At 37.7% G+C, this 17688-nt stretch overlaps 4 protein-coding genes across 6 annotated transcripts; all 4 read right to left on the reverse strand.

Annotated features, from left to right (window-relative positions):
* Positions 1–204: 204 nt before the first annotated feature.
* LOC111795407 (phenylacetaldehyde reductase) lies at positions 205–3812 on the reverse strand. Its single transcript, XM_023677819.2, has 6 exons — positions 3633–3812; positions 3288–3457; positions 2135–2326; positions 1399–1561; positions 1015–1201; positions 205–582 (listed from the first exon to the last, which is right to left on the reverse strand). The coding sequence occupies exons 1-6, from the start codon at positions 3751–3753 to the stop codon at positions 438–440; spliced, it is 978 nt and encodes a 325-aa protein (XP_023533587.2). The 5' UTR covers positions 3754–3812; the 3' UTR covers positions 205–437.
* A 557-nt stretch (positions 3813–4369) lies between these two features.
* Positions 4370–8567, reverse strand: LOC111795474 (calcium-dependent protein kinase 8). The gene is given in 10 exon segments (XM_087123905.1): positions 4370–4464; positions 5085–5235; positions 5340–5570; positions 5948–6115; positions 6185–6300; positions 6403–6555; positions 6685–6828; positions 7229–7352; positions 7460–8022; positions 8314–8567. Coding segments are annotated over 9 exon segments (1692 nt in total). The 5' UTR covers positions 7970–8022; positions 8314–8567.
* A 305-nt stretch (positions 8568–8872) lies between these two features.
* LOC111795475 (uncharacterized) lies at positions 8873–10345 on the reverse strand. Its single transcript, XM_023677924.2, has 2 exons — positions 10020–10345; positions 8873–9248 (listed from the first exon to the last, which is right to left on the reverse strand). The coding sequence occupies exons 1-2, from the start codon at positions 10306–10308 to the stop codon at positions 8989–8991; spliced, it is 549 nt and encodes a 182-aa protein (XP_023533692.2). The 5' UTR covers positions 10309–10345; the 3' UTR covers positions 8873–8988.
* Positions 10346–11300: 955 nt separating this feature from the next.
* Positions 11301–15699, reverse strand: LOC111795591 (nuclear transcription factor Y subunit A-1). Of its 3 annotated transcripts, none has more exons than XM_087124366.1 (6): positions 15410–15699; positions 13804–14067; positions 13529–13629; positions 13272–13343; positions 12688–12852; positions 11301–12091 (listed from the first exon to the last, which is right to left on the reverse strand). In XM_087124366.1, the coding sequence occupies exons 2-6, from the start codon at positions 14060–14062 to the stop codon at positions 11675–11677; spliced, it is 1014 nt and encodes a 337-aa protein (XP_086980492.1). In that variant the 5' UTR covers positions 14063–14067; positions 15410–15699; the 3' UTR covers positions 11301–11674. The 3 variants fall into 3 exon arrangements, with proteins under 3 accessions (XP_086980492.1, XP_023533873.2, XP_023533872.2); XM_023678105.2 differs by having other exon boundaries at positions 13514–13629; positions 13804–14064; positions 15410–15697; XM_023678104.2 differs by having other exon boundaries at positions 13514–13629; positions 15410–15693.
* Positions 15700–17688: the final 1989 nt, after the last annotated feature.

The raw sequence follows: 17688 nt of genomic DNA on the forward strand, positions 1-17688 counted from the left end.
GTGGTCGAGAAATAAAATAATTTTCTCTATTGAAAATGATGAGGAAATATTGGTGATTGTGAAACCATATTTCTTCTCATATATCTAAATACACTTCCAATATAAATATACATACAAAGTGATAAGACCAAACTTGATCAACAATTTTGGAGAAGTTGAAGCAGAAAGTTGGAGACAGATTAAAGTAGGAAGTAACAAATAAGATGAGCAGTAATACTATCTTCAATTTGATATATGGAAATATCCCAAGAAAATGACCAATAGAAGATCGTAGAGTTCATTGAGTAAAGCTTATGGGTTCACACAAACCATTTATTTTTTGTGCACACTTAGTTTCTACGTTTTTTTTTTTTTTTTCTCAACCAGAAGATTCACACAATTAGCTTCTGACAACAATGACCAGATAGTGATCTCATGTCTCTCAGACACCAAAAGGCTCAGAAGCTGATAAATTTCTTTTCCTTCAAGCTCTCAACAGTTTCCTTCAGGCTTTCCTCAAGAGGAATGAATTCAATGCCCAAGCCCTTTGCTTTCTCAACCGAGACCTGATATGTCGGTACTTGCGGCTTGTCATCAGCACACCTGCAGTTGGGAATATAGCTTGAATCACAGTCGAAATCGAGTATAAATATGTGAAGCTTCATGAAGATTGAAGTACAGCTTTATGATTCACCAGCTACACCATTATGAAGGACTTGGTAGATTTTTTGTTTATGCAAAGTACTTGTAGATTGAAGGTTCATAGTTGGTGAAATACTATAAAAACAATTGTAGGATCTTCCATTCAGAGTAAAAGTTAGAGAACCTACTTTTGTCCGGATTTCTAAAAGAATCTTAAGGATAAATGTATGCTACAAATCAAAACCAAAGCTACGAAATGAAGTTTGCAAATGATTAGTATTAGGAAAGGAATTAAGATTAAGAAACCTCGACATGGAACGAGGCTTTGAAAATTAGAAAACTGTCATTTTTTTTAATTGTCGCTTGGGATAGGGGTGGACGAGGAAGACTTACTTGTCAGGTAGTCGCAATGAAGGGTAGAGATCATGTAAAATCTTGACAATTCCTGAATGGTGAATAACTTTCTCCACCAAACAGTATCTTCCACTGGCTGATGGGATCTCATAGGCTAGAATGTGTGCATTTGCAACATCTTTGACATTAACCCATCCAAATGTGGAGTTTGGAAAAGTTTCTGCTCCTGCTTCAAATTAAAACCACGTAAAGCATTAAGCACCAAGGAGACATTTTTTCAAACTACGTGACGAGCTCCAACACAATGTATGTGTTCGTTGTTACGAAGCACTTGACCTTAAAGACAAACAGCTCGGTTAAAGGAAAATGGTTAAAGGAAAATTGTTTTGAGAAGTATAGAGAGTGGAACAACCAAACAAGTACCAGATATTAATTTCAAAATAGCTTCTGCACTAGTATTCAATGTTGGCTGCAATAATGGACCGATAACCATTGCAGGGTTTATGGTAACCATGTCAATTCCCTTCTCTCTTACAAAATTCCATGCTGCCTCCTCAGCTAAAGTTTTGGACAGCACATACCAAAGCTGAAATCCACAAGGAAACAGAGGATATAATTTATCTACTCAATATCATAACTCAGTAAGTTCTAGGAAATTAAAGACGCATGTTGAATTTTAAATAACGTGCATGCATCAAGTCGTTTGTTGGGCTACTCTTTCTCTATCCGCATGCCCAGAAAACTGAATAAGTACATCTAACCATCTCAGGATACTTTTTCATTCTTTGCTGTCTTCAGGCAATTTTATTAGTTTGTGAAAACATAACATTCAGCAAATTTCCTGAAATTACCAATGTTCTTTATATTCATTAATAAGACAATCCTAAGATGAAAGGCACACAAAATTCCATACAACATACAATCTACTTTACAGCTCATATAATCACAAGAAATAGTAAAGTAAATGGTACCTTAAGTGTAGTTTTGTCACAAGTCAACAGATGATTTCTGAAGAAAGTTTTAAATAATTGTGTGACCTCGCACAGTATGCTTTAGCATTTTAACAAGCCATGCTCATTTCTACGCTCACTTTTTCTTTTTTTGTGCGTGTCTTTATACCAAGGAAGCTAGGAGCGTGAAAAATGAAAGAAACGGATACCTTCAGTTCCTTGCAAATCTCAGGATCAGTAAACCAGGTTTCATCAACTACTGTATCAGGATTACGAGGCTGTCGATTATAAGCAACCGCAGCCATCGAAGATGTCAAAACAACCCGCTTGACAGACGATGCTTTTGCAACTGAATTAAGAACATTCAGTGTTCCTTTCAATGCAGGATCAATAAGTTCAGCCTGAAAACAATTATATGATTAAAAGGCTAAAATTACATTTTTCATCACGGAACATTTCATGATTACTAAGGAGCAGCCAAACTAGCATATACTTCTAACTTGTAAACTAGCTAAAATTTGTTGGTTCTATCTTCCATGAACTTAAAATTAGTGAAACAGAGTTCCAGACAATCACATAGAAGTGAAAGTTAACAGATTCTAGAACCAGAAATCAACAAGAGTAACTGAACAATAATCAAAGTCCTCTTGCTTCTATAATGAATAAAAAAAAATTGGGGGTTCTTCTTCCATAAGATGATAATCCCTTGCTATATGTTAATCCACCATTCTTCAAAGAGGTTTCATCTCTCAACTAAAATGAATATTAATTAGTATTATATTCGTACCTCATATACAATCTGAACCTCATATTACTGATGATTCTTTTGTTCCACCGACTGATAATCAAGCAAAGTAATTGTGCAGCTACTGCTTTTCCTAGTTCTACTCCTGATTTTGAGCCTAGTTTCTGTTCTCAAGGTTCTAAACACTCGGATAACAAAATGCAATGGCAGAAGAATATGCACCAGGTTTTGTAATCTTTTTAGGTACTAATCCTATTTCTTGGGCTGCTAAGAAGCAATCCACTGTTTCTAGGGGTTCTACTGAGGCTAAATACCGTGCACTAGCTAAGCACGGCTGCAAACCTCTTTTGGCCTCGACAGATCCTCAAAGATTTACATATTTATAGTGCCTCTCCACCTCGTATCTTGTGTGGTAACAAGTCATCCATTCAGCTAGCTCATAATCCAGTTTTTCATGGACATACGAAGCATGTCTAAGCGTGCTTTCATTATGTTCGTGATCGTGTTACTCGCAATGATATGTGAATGACTTCATCATCAACATACTGTTTATCATAAACATATCTAACACAATACAATAACTCTGAGATTTTCTAACCTCAATCCATAATTAATACCTGAGGATCTGAAACATTGTGAAAGAAGGGAGAAGCAGTATGGAAAACCCCTTCACAGCCCTCAACAGCAGAATCAAAGGAACCTTCCTCTAGGAGGTTGGCTTTAAAAAGATGAAGCCTCTCAGCAGCTCCATCCAGTGCGAGAAGATGCGCAGTTTTGATTGGATCAGCTATGGGACAAAACGAAACCCAATCAACAAATAAGCCGGAAAACAGTAGGAAATATGCAATAAAATTACTACCGAACACAATATTCTCAAGAGAGGTTGTCAATTTCCACATGCATTCGTTGGGGATGAGAAAGATTCGACAATAAGAAGCAAAACTAAGAGAAACGAGAGAAACCTGGATCTCGAACACTGGCTTTGACGGTATAACCTCGTTGGAGAAGAAATTTCACAATCCAAGAAGCTATGTATCCAGAGGCGCCGGTGACGCACACAGTCTTCGCTGCTCCGCCGCTCATTCTCTCCCTCTCTTGATTTTGGCGCACTATTTCTTGATTATGAGAGTGATGGAGTCGTGGGATTTCAGTTAACCCCATATATATACTTGCTATTTTTTTAATTTTCGATAAATAAATTAAATTTATAATTTAACTTTTATTTTTATTTTTCATAGGCGTTAGAATTACTTTAAAATCGTGCTAATTAGCTAGTGGAATTAATGCTACACGTGAATGCTCAATGTGAACTACCACATGGACCGAGGCTGTGGGGTTTTTAGGGTTGGAAATACTTCGAGGCTGTGAATTTTTTTTTAGGTTTGGAGCATTTTTAGGTTTCAGGGTTTAGAGTTGATAGGATTTTTATGATTTAGAGTTACGAGATTTAGGGTTTGGAATTTGGAGTTTTCGGAGTTTTCTAGGTTGGAGGGTTTGGAATTTAGGTTTCAGGGTCTATGGCCGTCAACCTCATGGTTTTAAAATGCATATGCTAGAGAGAGGTTTCCACACCGTTACGAGAAATGCTTCGTTCTCCTCTGCAACCAATGTGGGATCTCACAATCGCCTCGTGTTTGACTATGAAACTATTCGTAACAGCTCAAGCCCACCGCTAACAAACATTGTCTACTTTGGTCCGTTATGTATCGCCGTTATTCTCGAATGGATATGATGTCTCATTGTCGCCAAGACCTCCACTTCTGGCAGCTACGCTAACGAGAGCTCGAACGCCAACTTCGAGATCGAGAATGTGAAGGTTGATATACAGTAGGCAAGGGCGACGAGAGTTGGTAGCGGCCGCCGTGACAGGTGGCAGCCTGCCATGAATCTCTCTGTTTTTCGATTCATCAAGCCTAATTTTACACATTTTTTTTCTGTCATTGATCATAACACTTGAACAAACACCATTTCAACTGCAAATTAAAACTTAGATCCGATCATCATGATTCTTCATCATCACAATTCACACATTTATCTCTCTACATATATGATGAAAGAATGCTTCTGTGATCTTCTGTTTTTGAACAGAAGAATTTCAACATCAAAGCCATGTTTGCAGAAAATAAGGAAAGAACTTTTATGTCTCTTTCTTTCTCTCTAAAGGTTATGAACTTGAAAGTCGTCATTAATGGAGGTTGGCAACAAGATCCCAGAAAGTGTTATCTCTCTACTTTCACAAATGGAAGCTCAAAATGGGAAATTCTCGATATTATCAAATGATAGTGTAATAATATTAATAATTACCATAAAAAAAGAATAGCAGAAAACCCAACATAAATATATTTGTATATTCTTTCTTGCATTCTTCAAATATCAGTTGAATGAGTTCATCCTTTCACACCCTTCATCTCTACCTTAGCTACTAATAAGATTCAATGATCCTTCTCTGAACAACTTTAAGCTCAGATTGTTGAATCTTTCTCGTGAATATTGTCTCGATGCTTTTCTCCAATCGGTTCCCGCCTTCATCATCGCTACAAATTCTTCATAGCTTATGCACCCGTCCTACAAACAAGAATCAAAAAAAGGGTTGGAAGAACATCTATATCAATATCTATGGAGGGGCTGAACTCGTTTCAGCTATTTCGAAACACAATGGCAATGCTGACCTTATCGGTGTCAACGTCGTGCATTATGGCACTGATGACATCCTCGCTATCCGTTTCGTCTTCATCGTTTAGCACAGCATGAAGCTCGTCAATCTCGATGAAACCACTCTGATTTTGATCAAAGAATGCAAAAGCTTTATGTAGGTGCTCGTCATTTGCCATTCTTCTGAGATGGATTGAAACTGCAACAAACTCTCCGTAGTTTAGAGTTCCATCATCATGCATTCCAGCCTGTTCAAGCAAAAGTTGAGTCAGTAACTGTGTCTAGCTCAAGCTCACCGCTAGCAGATATTATCCGCTTTGGCCCGTTACGTATCGTTGTCAGCTTCACGGTTTTAAAAGTGTCCGTGTAATGCCATCAGCCTTACAGTTTTAAAAAGCGTATGCTATGGAGAGGTTTCCACACCCTTATAAAGAATACTTTTCCCCTATCCGACGAGGGATCTCACAGATTACTACTTCTCAGGACAGACTGACAAGTGCAAGTTTCGTAAGATAAGACTAATCATGCTTCGTTTTTCGACTTCTTTCTAAAGAGCATTGGCCTCTATATCTACACTTATTGAAGGATGATACTAAAGTACTACAAAACAGAGAATTGTACATACAGCTTCCATTAGTATCTGAAGATCTGTTTCTGGAATATGTTGTCCAAGCTTTTGCAATCCACTTTTCAGCTCCTCCAGATTTATCTTGCCCCTCTTCTCGACGTCCATCATATCGAATGCCTCCTTTATGCCAGCAACTTCCTCCACCGATAAATGCTCGGCGATCACCTGAGGACGATAATCAAATGCAATGTCATTGATAACTCAAGTAATCTATTCAAGAACTTCTGTGATTACCCTTAGAGCTCGTTTCTTGAACTTGTTCATGACAGAAAATTGCTTGAGCCTTGCTTTCACTGTCTCGCCTAATGGAACATTTGGAGCCCTCTTAGCATTTTGTAACCAAGGGTGGGCTGCACAAAGCGATGGTGATATTTCAGGTATTGTATGCAAATTCTGAACTACAAGAACCAGACCTCAGAATGATGCATGTGAAACCAGCACGCACGATATACCTAGAACTTCCTGGGCAGTAAGGCGTCGCCTGGGATCAGGATCGAGCATTTTTCTTACAAGATCCTTTGCATTTTCAGAGACTTTTGGCCATGGGTCTCTCCTGAAATCAATGACCGAGCGAATAATTGCCTGTGCTACACCCTGTTCAGTTTCTACATGAAAATTGGAATGCAACTCATGAGGAGGAAATCTGAAAAAGAATAACAAAAACTACACTAATGGTGGGATGGATTCACTGTTGTTTCCAGGCATGAAGTGGCTGTAGAGAACAAAATTCAAACCTGCCCAAAAGGGTGGGATGCCACAGAGTAAAATATAGAGGATAACCCCGGCACTCCAAACATCAACTTCTGGACCATAGTTCCTTTTCAGGACCTCTGGGGCCATGTAATAAGGACTTCCTACTATTTCATTGAATTGTTCACCTAATTAAATGGAAACATTAATGTTCATGACACAAACAAAACAAGAATGCACAACAAAACGATAATATGTCTAACAGCCCAAGCACAAAGCTAGTAGATATTGTCCACTTTGGCTCATTACGTATCGTCCTCTGCCACACGGTTCTAAAACGCGTCTTCTAGAAAGATGTTTCCACACCCTTATAAAGAAGGTTGCGTTCTCTCTCCAACCGATGTGGGATCTCACAATGATATTGTCCTCTTTAGGCTTTCCTTTTCAGGCTTCCCCTCTAAGGTTTCTAAAACGCGTCTGGAAGGGGAAGCCCGAAAGGGAAAGCCGAAAAAGACAATATCTGCTAGCAGTGGACTTAGGCTGTTATCATATGAGACTCACATGTCAATTGAATACAATCCGTAATACCTGGTTTAAAAGTGATAGACAGTCCAAAATCAATTGCCTTCAATGGGGACGATTCCTTCTTATTTTCGAAAAGAAAATTCTCTGGTTTGAGATCACGATGCATCACTCCATGTTTATGACAAACCTATAACATAAAATGCATGTACTTCTTAGAACAAAAGTGTCAAAATCAACATAAATATGGCAAGAGATTAGTACATGTTTAAAAGCTAATCAACATTTTCTTTTCACCTGAACGACTTCAACGATTGTTCGCATAACAACAGCCGCTGCACGCTCTGTGTAATGTCCCCTTGCAACAATACGGTCAAACAACTCCCCGCCCTCGCACAGTTTCATCACAATATGAACTGCCTGATCGTCCTCGTAAGTATCCTTCAGCGAAACAATATTCGAATGCTCAGGCAAAAGCTTCATGATCTGAACCTCTCTTCGCACGTCCTCAATATCAATAGCAGTCCTAAGTTTCTTCTTTGATATAGATTTACAAGCAAACTTTTCGCCTGTATTAGTATCCGTGCATAAATACGTTACACCAAATTCACCTCGGCCAAGCTCACGACCAAGATCATAATGAGCCAAAATGTCATGACCAGTTGGATCTTTCAACACCTGAAGCTTGCTACCAATACCATTCACATAGTTCCTGCCATCCTTGTTAGAAACTTTATTAGTCTTCTTCCTGTGCCTACCTTTAGGCTTAGCCGGAGTGTTAGTAGGAGTAGCACAACAATTACCCATCGGCAAGATCCAGAAATGTTCAAATGCTCCGACCTTTTAATGGATTTCAAACCCTATCAAACAAATATATTAAGTTAAGATCCAAAGCTTTTCTCAGAAACAATACGAACCAAGCTGAGAATCTGAGATGGATAATCAATACGATGATTTCATCTAAACACAAATCCAAAATCGCACAAGATGTCATAATCGGAATCAAGCAGGCACTTACTCCAAGGAATCATAAACAAAAAGAAAAAAAGGATTAACACAGAGATATCCATTCATGATCATAACAATCACAAAGGCCTAGAAAATTTATTCGCATTGAAACCTAAAAATCGCCAAGAAATCAGAAAACCGACCTGGAAATTTCCGTTGAAATTCAGGAATCGCGACAACGTCGGGAGGAATAACCGGAGAAGTTGGCCGGGAGGAGAAATTAAAGTCGTTTGAATCTGAAATTTGAAGGAGAAAGATGAATCTCAAGAACGTGAATGAGGCGTTGATTGATTGCTTGAGTTTCAGAATTCACTTTCTCCTCCAAAATTTCTCTCCTCCCTTCCTGGATTCAACCAAGACGGAAGACAAAACGAGGCTCTTCTCCCCCCTCCCCCCACCTCCTTCCCTCCTTTTCAATCCACAAACTCCCTTTTTTTTTTCCTAATTTAATTTGTAAGAAATTATAACTATAATCATTACATTTCAAAAAATAAATTTATCGAATATACAAGTCAACTAAATGTTATTTTCGAGTAATTCACGGTCTAATTTTAACCAAACAATTTGAGAATTGAATCATGACTGTTCTTGTAATTTAAGATTAGTTTTTTCTTTACGTTTTTTTTATGTGGCCAGTAATAAAATTACAAGAATTTAATTACAACCACTTAATTTCTATAACAAAAATGTACAGAATTCTCATTTAAGAATAAGACTAGCTAAATTATAAAAAGTTTGATATGTTCATAACTTTTTCTTCGTACAATTCAGCACCCATGTTAAATTTGTGTAACATAATTTCTTGAATGGTAAAGGATTTAGGTAAGAAGTGAGGGGGATATGAACAGAGATGAAGGTGGTAGCAGCTGCAAGACTGGTGGCTCAGTGGATTGTGTCTCAGAACTGATTGAGCTTGGCAGTGGAGTATCAATGGAGGGCTTTATGACTGCATAGAACAGCACATTGTAGAAAATGGAGAATATGAAGAGAACAACAGCAGAGTTTGCTAAAAAGGACTCTGAAAGTTCTGCCATTTCTCCTCTCATTTGATCTCTTGGAAGCTTTGTGCCTTCAACAACTGCAAAAGTTGTTTTTTTAAAACACTCCAAATCAGCTTAAGAACAGTTTCTTTACACACCAATGCCAACAACCCTTCTTGCTCTAAGCTACCATAAATCAAGAACTTTCAAGTTGAGTAATGATTCAATGTCGTACCAATCCCCAAAAGATCGATGTGGGACTTTCATCCACCAACATTTCCCCTCGAACAAAGTACGTCTCCCCTTAATCGAGGCTCGACTCCTTGTCTTTTGGAGTCTTAGTCATTCTTTTACTATGCCTTCGAGGAGCCGCGACTCATTTTCTTGTGGAGTCATTTGTTCGACATTTGAGAATTCTATTGGCATGACTAAGTTTAGGGCATGGCTCTGATACCATATTAGATGAACACGACTCTCCACAATGGTATGATATCGTCCACTTTGAGCGGCCTCATACAAATGGAGATAGTATTCTTTGATTATGAACCCATAATCATTTCCTAAATGAGCTGATGTGGGACTTTCATCCACTAACAGGATGTTCTATAGATACCCATGTTAGTAACACAAACTTTCACAATCATACGTTATTGTCCACTTCGAGCATAAACTTTCAAATCCATGTTACTTATGAACTCATAATCAACCCCTTAATTAGTCGACCCTCGATGATTTCACGATTACTAATCATACCCATTTCCTCAAAGTATTACAGTATTCAATCAAGACCATGTGCATCTAATCGGTTCAATCCAAAAGTGGCACAACAAATTTTGCTTGGAATTAGGATTGAAAAGTTGGGGGATTACCTTTGTTCTTGGGAGGGGTGGCTCGTTTTTTGGAGAAGGATTGAAGCTGCTGGTCGAGCTCTTGAAGGGCCTGCCTGGCCTTGTCTGGGTCGACCTCGAACTGCTGTGAGTCGGTCTCCTTTGAACACACAATACAGCGACGAGAAGCAGGGGAAGGAAATGGGTGAGATTTCTTTGTCTTCAAAACATGGGAGCTTTTCTTGGTGGCTAACAATGGCGGGCGATGGTTTTGATTGAGGAGGGAGTGAAGGGAAAGCATCTGAGAGCTGCTGATTAACCACAGCCGCATGGGAACGCTTTCAGGATAATGTTATTTCATTACCTAGAAGAAGCTCAAGAACTATTGATGTGAGGCAGTGTTTGGCAACCTGTATAGCTTAGTCTTGTTTGGAATACGGCTGTCCTCGATGCCACCTGGGACAATGAATATTAGTTAACTGGGACAAGGATTTGTAACGAACATTCCTCCGTCAGAATGAGGGACACGGAATATTCTCCCTTAATAAAATATTAGTTTGATTGTACAATTGTGGTCAAAGGGATTATTTTTCTATTATGAAGCTAAATTATATATATATATATATATATCGACCCTCATTTTAAAAAATAAAAGTTGCAAGTTTAACGACTAAGATACTAAAAGTAAATCAAATGTTCGGTTGGAGAGTGAAACGAATCATCTTTTTTTATAAGAGTATAGAAACCTCTCCCTAATAGACACATTTTAAAATAGTGAGGCTAACGGTGATATGTAACGGACCAAAGCGGACAATATCTACTAGTAGTGGGCTTAAGCTATTACAAACGGTATCAAAGCTTAAGCTATTACAAACGGTATCAAAGCTAGACACCAGGTGGTGTGCCAAAAACCGGCTAGTGGAGGAAGACCTCCCAAGGATAAGAGACATAGCTGCATAATCTCGGATGTTATCAGTTCCGGTATGTAGATCAAATGATACAATGCGAGCAAAAGTTCCTAGATTCATGGCAATATAGAACCGCATATAAGTTATCATGCTTGTTGGATTGTAAAATCTCACATTAGTTGGAGAGGAAAACGAAACATTCTTTATAAAGGCGTGGAAACCTCTCCTTAGTAGACGCGTTTAAAAAATGGAGCATGCTGCTCCATATGATAAGTTCCTCCATGTGATAAGTTCCTGACAGTAGAATCAAACACGTGAGATGAGAGTTCCTTTGGCAAATGGTAAGAGCCTAAAGTGGTGTCGAAGAATCTGTGTATTGGTTCAAATGATTGCTCATTCGATGCTGAAATCAGCATTCATATAATAGCAGAGAATCATATTAGCAACCAAATCATGGATCACAATTCAAGTCTGAACACACTCACAAGTACATAATAGTCGAGATAGCAACATTGTTTTGAAACTAAAAAGAACACTGTTTGAAATCTATGGAGTCTGTTCTTTACACAAGGTAAGAATTGGGGAGGTTGATGGAATAAAGCATTCCAAGGACTTAACTAGAACTAAGGTCCAAATGGCTAACTTATATCATCCATCTCCTTTTCGTTTAGTTTAAGCAACAACCACAAGAACAAAGCCAAGAATGATTTGCCGCCTGACAGAAAACTGCCAGGGAACGTAGCCCCACAAATAACCAAGGGGTACCCCGTATTTTCGCAACCAGGTGGTTCATTTGATTGCAAGACGCCTCTGTGCGGCCTGATTTTCTGAGATACTTCCTCGTTGCTGTCCTGAGCAGTCTCCATCTTCACCTCTCTCGCCAGAGAGTAAAGCATATGAAGAAGCTTGGAAGCTACTGTAATTATGAAAATGGCTATTGCCATTCACATAACTACGAGCTTCATATGACTCATGCAACTGGGCTCTTGCTTCTTGTTGACTATTGGAGGAATTCCAGGTTTCAGCCAAGGCACCAGGCACAGCCTCAGAACCAGACGAACTAGACGATATAGCTTGACCAGAACCAGATTCCTTGCTCTTCATAGTAGAGCTCAAAGATTTAGCTTCATTTTTCTTGGCAAAACGTCCACCGGTACCCCTCGCCCGTCTCATGGCATGCTGGTGACGAGATTCATGAAGATATGGCTGATCAACATTACACACAAGCTAAATATTAGAGATACTTCAGAAAACATACAGAACTAACAACCAGCCAACCCTCAATGACATTTGATTTTTGAAATCTAACCCGGGCCAGTATAGAGCATTCAAAAACTAATCTAAGTCAGCCAAGCCATATTTGTCTCAACGGGTAATGAACTAACTATTAAGAACTACATACAACAAACAAGAAATCGTGAAATTTTGAAAGACCTGCTTCGCCTCAGTCGAATTCTACTTAAATTAGTGAGTCGACCATACACGGTCACCACATCACTCAACATGAAATGTAACAAAGGCTCCGAGTTCAAAAATTAAAAGCTTTGAATCTGAATCAGCTGTATATACGGATACCATTTATGGTATACCTTCCGTAGACCTCCAGTCTATATATGTTACTTCTCTCCTTCGAATATTTATAATCAAATTTGCAGCATAGGGAAGAATGAACTTCAAGAAAAATAAAGTACAATTAAGAAAGTCGTTATAGATTCCCACATACCAAGATACCTAAAACATATATAAGAGACAAGCCGTAGTACATCAAAGAAAACTATCTGAATTCTGAATAGCAATCGTACCTTTCTAACTTTTATCAGTTTGTTCTCAACCTCTGCTTTAGCACGTGCTTGTCTTCGCCTTAGAATTCCTTGATACTGTTTGGCATTCACAAAAACTGGCTCCTGTGCCACCTCAAGGGGCAAAGCCATTCTAGCATGTGGCATCCCAATAAAAGGAGGATAACCCTACAATATGAAGTACTTGTCAGGGGCAAACTTACAGGCATAATCACTCTAGAGTCTCTTCCACAAAACTGGAAATTTTCAATTAGTTCGCGTTCACCAGATACTCATATGTTATTTTACTTACGATAGTTTGAGAAAGTGAAAATCTGGACAAGGAACATAATGAAGTTCCTGGATAATTGAAAAGGTAAAAGCAAAAGAAAAAACATAAAAGTGGAGGAGGCAGAAAGGAAAAGTACCATCAAAATTACCCAGGGCTAGAATATATATATATATATATATAGAGAGAGAGAGAGAGAGAGAGAGAGAGAGAGAGAGAGCTAAAAATTAGTGTATATGGTGCAAAAATTACCAGTAAGATGTACATATATATGCATATTCATATCATCGCCTGATCTTTATAATTTTAACCTACATACCATAGGTTGATGCCCATATGCAGCCATAAGTCCAGCATAATAAGGATCCTGATATTGGTTTGATGCACATGCCTGAAAAAGATTCAACAAAAACTAGTAATTCCACAAAATTCAAAAGCATCTCAAATCTGATGCGTTTCAAAGAACCAATCTTGTTCAATATTCAAAAACTGGATTCCGAGAGCAAGAAGGATGTCTCTAAGGTAAGGAGGAAATCAGCAAGACTATAGCAAGGAGCTTACAATAGAGTGGCCTACAAGTTCAAGCTGAGGAGGTTGTGTGATACATCCACCATGCACTCTAGGTGCAGTAGAAACAGCATGCTGATTGTTGTGCTGACCTTGCCCATAACTTGCAGCTGAATTTGATAATAACATGTTCGTTAACAATCCAATAAGGTTAAATTATCCTCAGCTTCCAAGATTATGTGCAATAATTCCAGTTCACAACTAGAAAGGCTAAAAACAATAAACTCCTTTTTTTGAACTATAGCATGATTTGGCCAGTAAAAATGCCTAGTTGAGGGCCATACCTTGTGTTTCTTTCGTGGTGTCATCATCATCATCATCTTCATTCAAATCAGCATTTGACATTGACTGGCCATCATTAGATTCTGAGGCACCATTAGTACATTCCAGTGAGGGTGAATTGGACACATTCCCTCCTGTTGCTGACGGAGAGATAGGATTGTACCCAATACTACGCCACCAAGGTTCAGAATAACTACCAGTCTGCTGCATATTCGGTGGTTCAGATTCCACTTGATTCACACTTTTAGACTTTGACTGCATACCTTCTAAACAAATATATATACGTTAGAAAAGATAAAAGAATGGAGTCGCCTAGAATTCACATAATATGCAAAACAAATTGTTGGATAAACAGAGAACCAGCCGTCACCCTGTGATAAAAGAATTGAAAAGAAGATGTTAAAAGGAAACGGGGAAAAAGGAAGCATCGTTCGTTTAAAAACCTAAGAAACTTTCCCAGAGCATGCTTTAACTTAATCCAATCCCTGTACAGAGCATTGCTCATTATTCTTTTGAATGAAGCTTATGACCTTACGAAAGCAAAATGCTCTACACCTTTAATATCTTCAGGCCTTCCCAGCTAAGCTGGTAACTTAACATCAATTGTTGGGTTCTATGATTCGGAAGACAGAAACCAAATAAGTTTCTATTTTGTGCTTGAAGAATTTTGGAATCGTGAATGCTCGATTTACGTCAGCTAAATCACATCTTGGAACTCCTAAACTTTTAATTTTGAAGAGATACAAGTGTAGCATATCTAACAAACTCAAAAACAGAAAGCCAAGATCATCCATAATCTTTAATCCAAAACATAAACCAATTCCTGTAATGTTGAGTGGAGATCAATTGCAGGATAATATTGATGAACCCTCCATAAACGCTCCAGACAATTATCAAATCATAATTCAGTATCTGAAATTAAAATCTTCTCCCCTCTCTACATAAGTTCTCTTTGACATTTAAGCTGGGTATACCAGTGATCCACATGCAAGGGCAGGGGGTAACTAAAAGAGTTATATAGATAACGTTCACTTCAATATTCAGCTCGTTTTCTAGACGACTGACATTCCAACCTAATTTGCACGGCATCTAAAGTAAACAAGAAAACAGAAAAACAATTTTCAGGACCGCGCCGCAAGTTGACTCAAACAATCCGAATTCGGCAATTCAGGATTGCGCGAACCATAATCCCCACATGCAGACAATAAACAGAACCCAATGCTAAAAAAAAGTGGGATAGATAGCAAAAACAACAAAATACGACGGCGCGAGTTCATTTTTGAAAAAACATGAGCAAAAATCGCCCGAACTCATAACTTCTAAATTCCCATCGAGATCCTAATTCCACTCTATTCTCTAAACAAAGAAAACCAACCAAGTGAACTCTAGTGATCCAAATTTCCATATCCTAGTCGCATGAATCCAGAAAGCAAAGCTGGCCCAATTCCATGCAACGAGAACAATACTCGAACATAAACAAAAACCAAAGGGAAGAGACGGAAAAGAACCGAATTAAGAAAACCCTAGAGTAATTTTAGGTATCGAAAAGAAGAGAGAAGGGAAACAGAATCTCGCAAAATGAAGTTAAGAGGAAAGAGAGGAACTCACCTGGAGAGAAAATTGAGGAAATCCGAAGCGCTGGATTCAGGAAGAAGACGGTGGGAATCTCTGAGATAAAGAAAAACAGAAAGGGATGAAGAGAAATTGAAGAGTCAATCAAGTTCTTCAGCGATTCTCATAGTTTATTAAAGCACTGTTAATTAGAGCGCAAAAACAAAGACCCTTTTCTGGCAGCTCAAATTCAAGAGCTACGGCTACTGTTACCTCACCCACTGCGGGACCCGACTTCAGTTCCAGCTACTCTTCCACCAGCAACCGCCCCTTCCAGTTTCAAACTACGAGATTCTTCCAAGTCGACGCCTTTGAGTTGAGACGAGCAAAACCGGGTAAAGCAGGTTCCCAGTTGACGTGAGTCGTGAGCTAAGGAATATCACGGACGGGTGAGGTTAGGGAAATTTGTTTTTCAGGATAAAAAGAGGGAAATGGGATAATATATTTTGACCCACGTGACACGCACTTGACGAGCAAAGTCCGGGAAACGCTTGGCGCAAATGTGGGGACCGCCTCTTTAAAGCATCGACAGCAGCGCATGCCACGTATCCCATCTTTTTAATGCATTTTGTTTTCAACCGTTGTTACTCATCTTGCCAATCCTCTCATATCACCCGCCGGTCATTTTATCATCAGGTTAGTTATTTTATGTGCCACTTCATTCTTTTTTATTCCAAAAAATAATAATAATAATAATAAAACAACAAATTAAAAGAAAATTATATTATGACAATTTTATAACTTGATAACTTCATTATTTCTAAGATGGAATTTATTCATTTTATTATTATTATTATTATTATTATTATTATTATTATTTTGCTACATTATAAAACAAGATATATTAAAATATTCAATAATGTCATGAGGGTGAAAGTGGGAAAAATAATAATTATGAGATGTACTAACAAAGAATGTTAATAATTGAATGTATGACACGTGGCGTCATTTGAGTGGCTGAAGTTTATTGGAGTTCATATAAGCATGCCTTTGTACCTAGAAATCATGATTGGGTGCTCTAGCAAAGTCCCCAAAGGCCTCAGCTTAATTATGGGGAGTAATCCAAAGGTCACTTTGAGTTATGATTCAATAAATATTAAATTTACTCTTTTAACCACACCTCTTGGGATAATCTATAGGGGAAATTGCCAATAATTAGTCAAATATAGGGGTATAAAAGACTTTTCATATAGAGTGGTATGTGTGAAATTACCAATGGGTCCCTTTATAACAAAAAAAAAAACCCCTAATTTTATCTTGCATCTAATATCTCGTGCCAATTTTACCTGTTTCGCTCGTGCACTCACCATCACCTTCATTGCTAGTCGATGACAATTTCAGCTTCAACAACAATGGAACGCAACGACTTTGGCTTTGAAAATGATAAGCGACGATGGAGACGACGACCTCTACGCAGACCTCTGTTTTATTGAGAGTTTTGAAACGTTTATAAAGAAAATAAAATAAAAAGGTAATATGCATTTTTTAAATAAACAAATAAAATTTTAAGTCATTTTTGCTTCCATATATGGGATAGGGTCGAATCATGGGCTGAAAGAACGAAAATGAAACGTGGGCCGCGGCTACTACTAGATGAGGCCCATTAGAGATACAATGCTTTCAGACTTTACTTTCGACTTTCCGAAAAGATCTCATACTAATTGAGATAATATTTTTGATTATAAACCCATCATCATTCTCTAAATTAACCAAGGTGAGATTTCATTAAACATTATTAATTTTAAATCTTAAATTTAAATCAATTTATGGAAAAAAAAAAATAGAAATTTAAGTTTTTTCTAAACGGATAATATTAATTAATGAGACAAATTTACTTAGTTATACGATGGATACTTTTAGTTAATATAAGAAGAAGATGTTCATAAATAATTTACAACTAAATAAATTTATTTAATGATGATTAATCCACACTCTCTATTCTAATTACAATTTGTATTACAAATATTGCATAAACATTGGTAGATTAAACTCAAATTATTAATTTACCCAACTTATTTAATTAACAAATAGATTAGACTTTGTAGGCTAATACAAACATTTCCCAACGCAATCACATGTGCATATATTCTTGGGGGGTTTTTTGGAATATAATCGGGTTTATCAATCGCTAATTTAAGGATGGTAACATTATTATTTTATATGGTTGACCACTAAAAAGCCGACTACTTCATTTAAGACACGATTCTTTTATATGTATAAAATATTTGTATATGATTAACTTCTATATTGGTGAGAGTATATATCTTAATCAATTG

This window comes from Cucurbita pepo, chromosome 5, assembly GCF_057944985.1.
Source record: "Cucurbita pepo subsp. pepo isolate OVF chromosome 5, ASM5794498v1, whole genome shotgun sequence".
NCBI lineage: Eukaryota > Viridiplantae > Streptophyta > Magnoliopsida > Cucurbitales > Cucurbitaceae > Cucurbita > Cucurbita pepo.

Excerpts from the sequence above, each read along its gene's own strand:
- LOC111795407 (XM_023677819.2), bottom strand. The coding sequence starts at position 3,753 with ATGAGCGGCGGAGCAGCGAAGACTGTGTGCGTCACCGGCGCCTCTGGA. Across the intron at positions 1,562-2,134 it reads AGATTTGCAAGGAACTGAAG|CTTTGGTATGTGCTGTCCAA; the intron begins GTATCCGTTTCT and ends TGTGGATTTCAG. Across the intron at positions 1,202-1,398 it reads TATTTTGAAATTAATATCTG|GAGCAGAAACTTTTCCAAAC; the intron begins GTACTTGTTTGG and ends AATTTGAAGCAG.
- LOC111795475 (XM_023677924.2), bottom strand. The coding sequence starts at position 10,308 with ATGCGGCTGTGGTTAATCAGCAGCTCTCAGATGCTTTCCCTTCACTCC. Across the intron at positions 9,249-10,019 it reads CACCCCTCCCAAGAACAAAG|TTGTTGAAGGCACAAAGCTT; the intron begins GTAATCCCCCAA and ends CAACTTTTGCAG.
- LOC111795591 (XM_023678105.2), bottom strand. The coding sequence starts at position 14,062 with ATGCAGTCAAAGTCTAAAAGTGTGAATCAAGTGGAATCTGAACCACCG. Across the intron at positions 13,630-13,803 it reads CACCACGAAAGAAACACAAG|CTGCAAGTTATGGGCAAGGT; the intron begins GTATGGCCCTCA and ends TATCAAATTCAG. Across the intron at positions 12,092-12,687 it reads AACTGATAAAAGTTAGAAAG|CCATATCTTCATGAATCTCG; the intron begins GTACGATTGCTA and ends AATGTTGATCAG.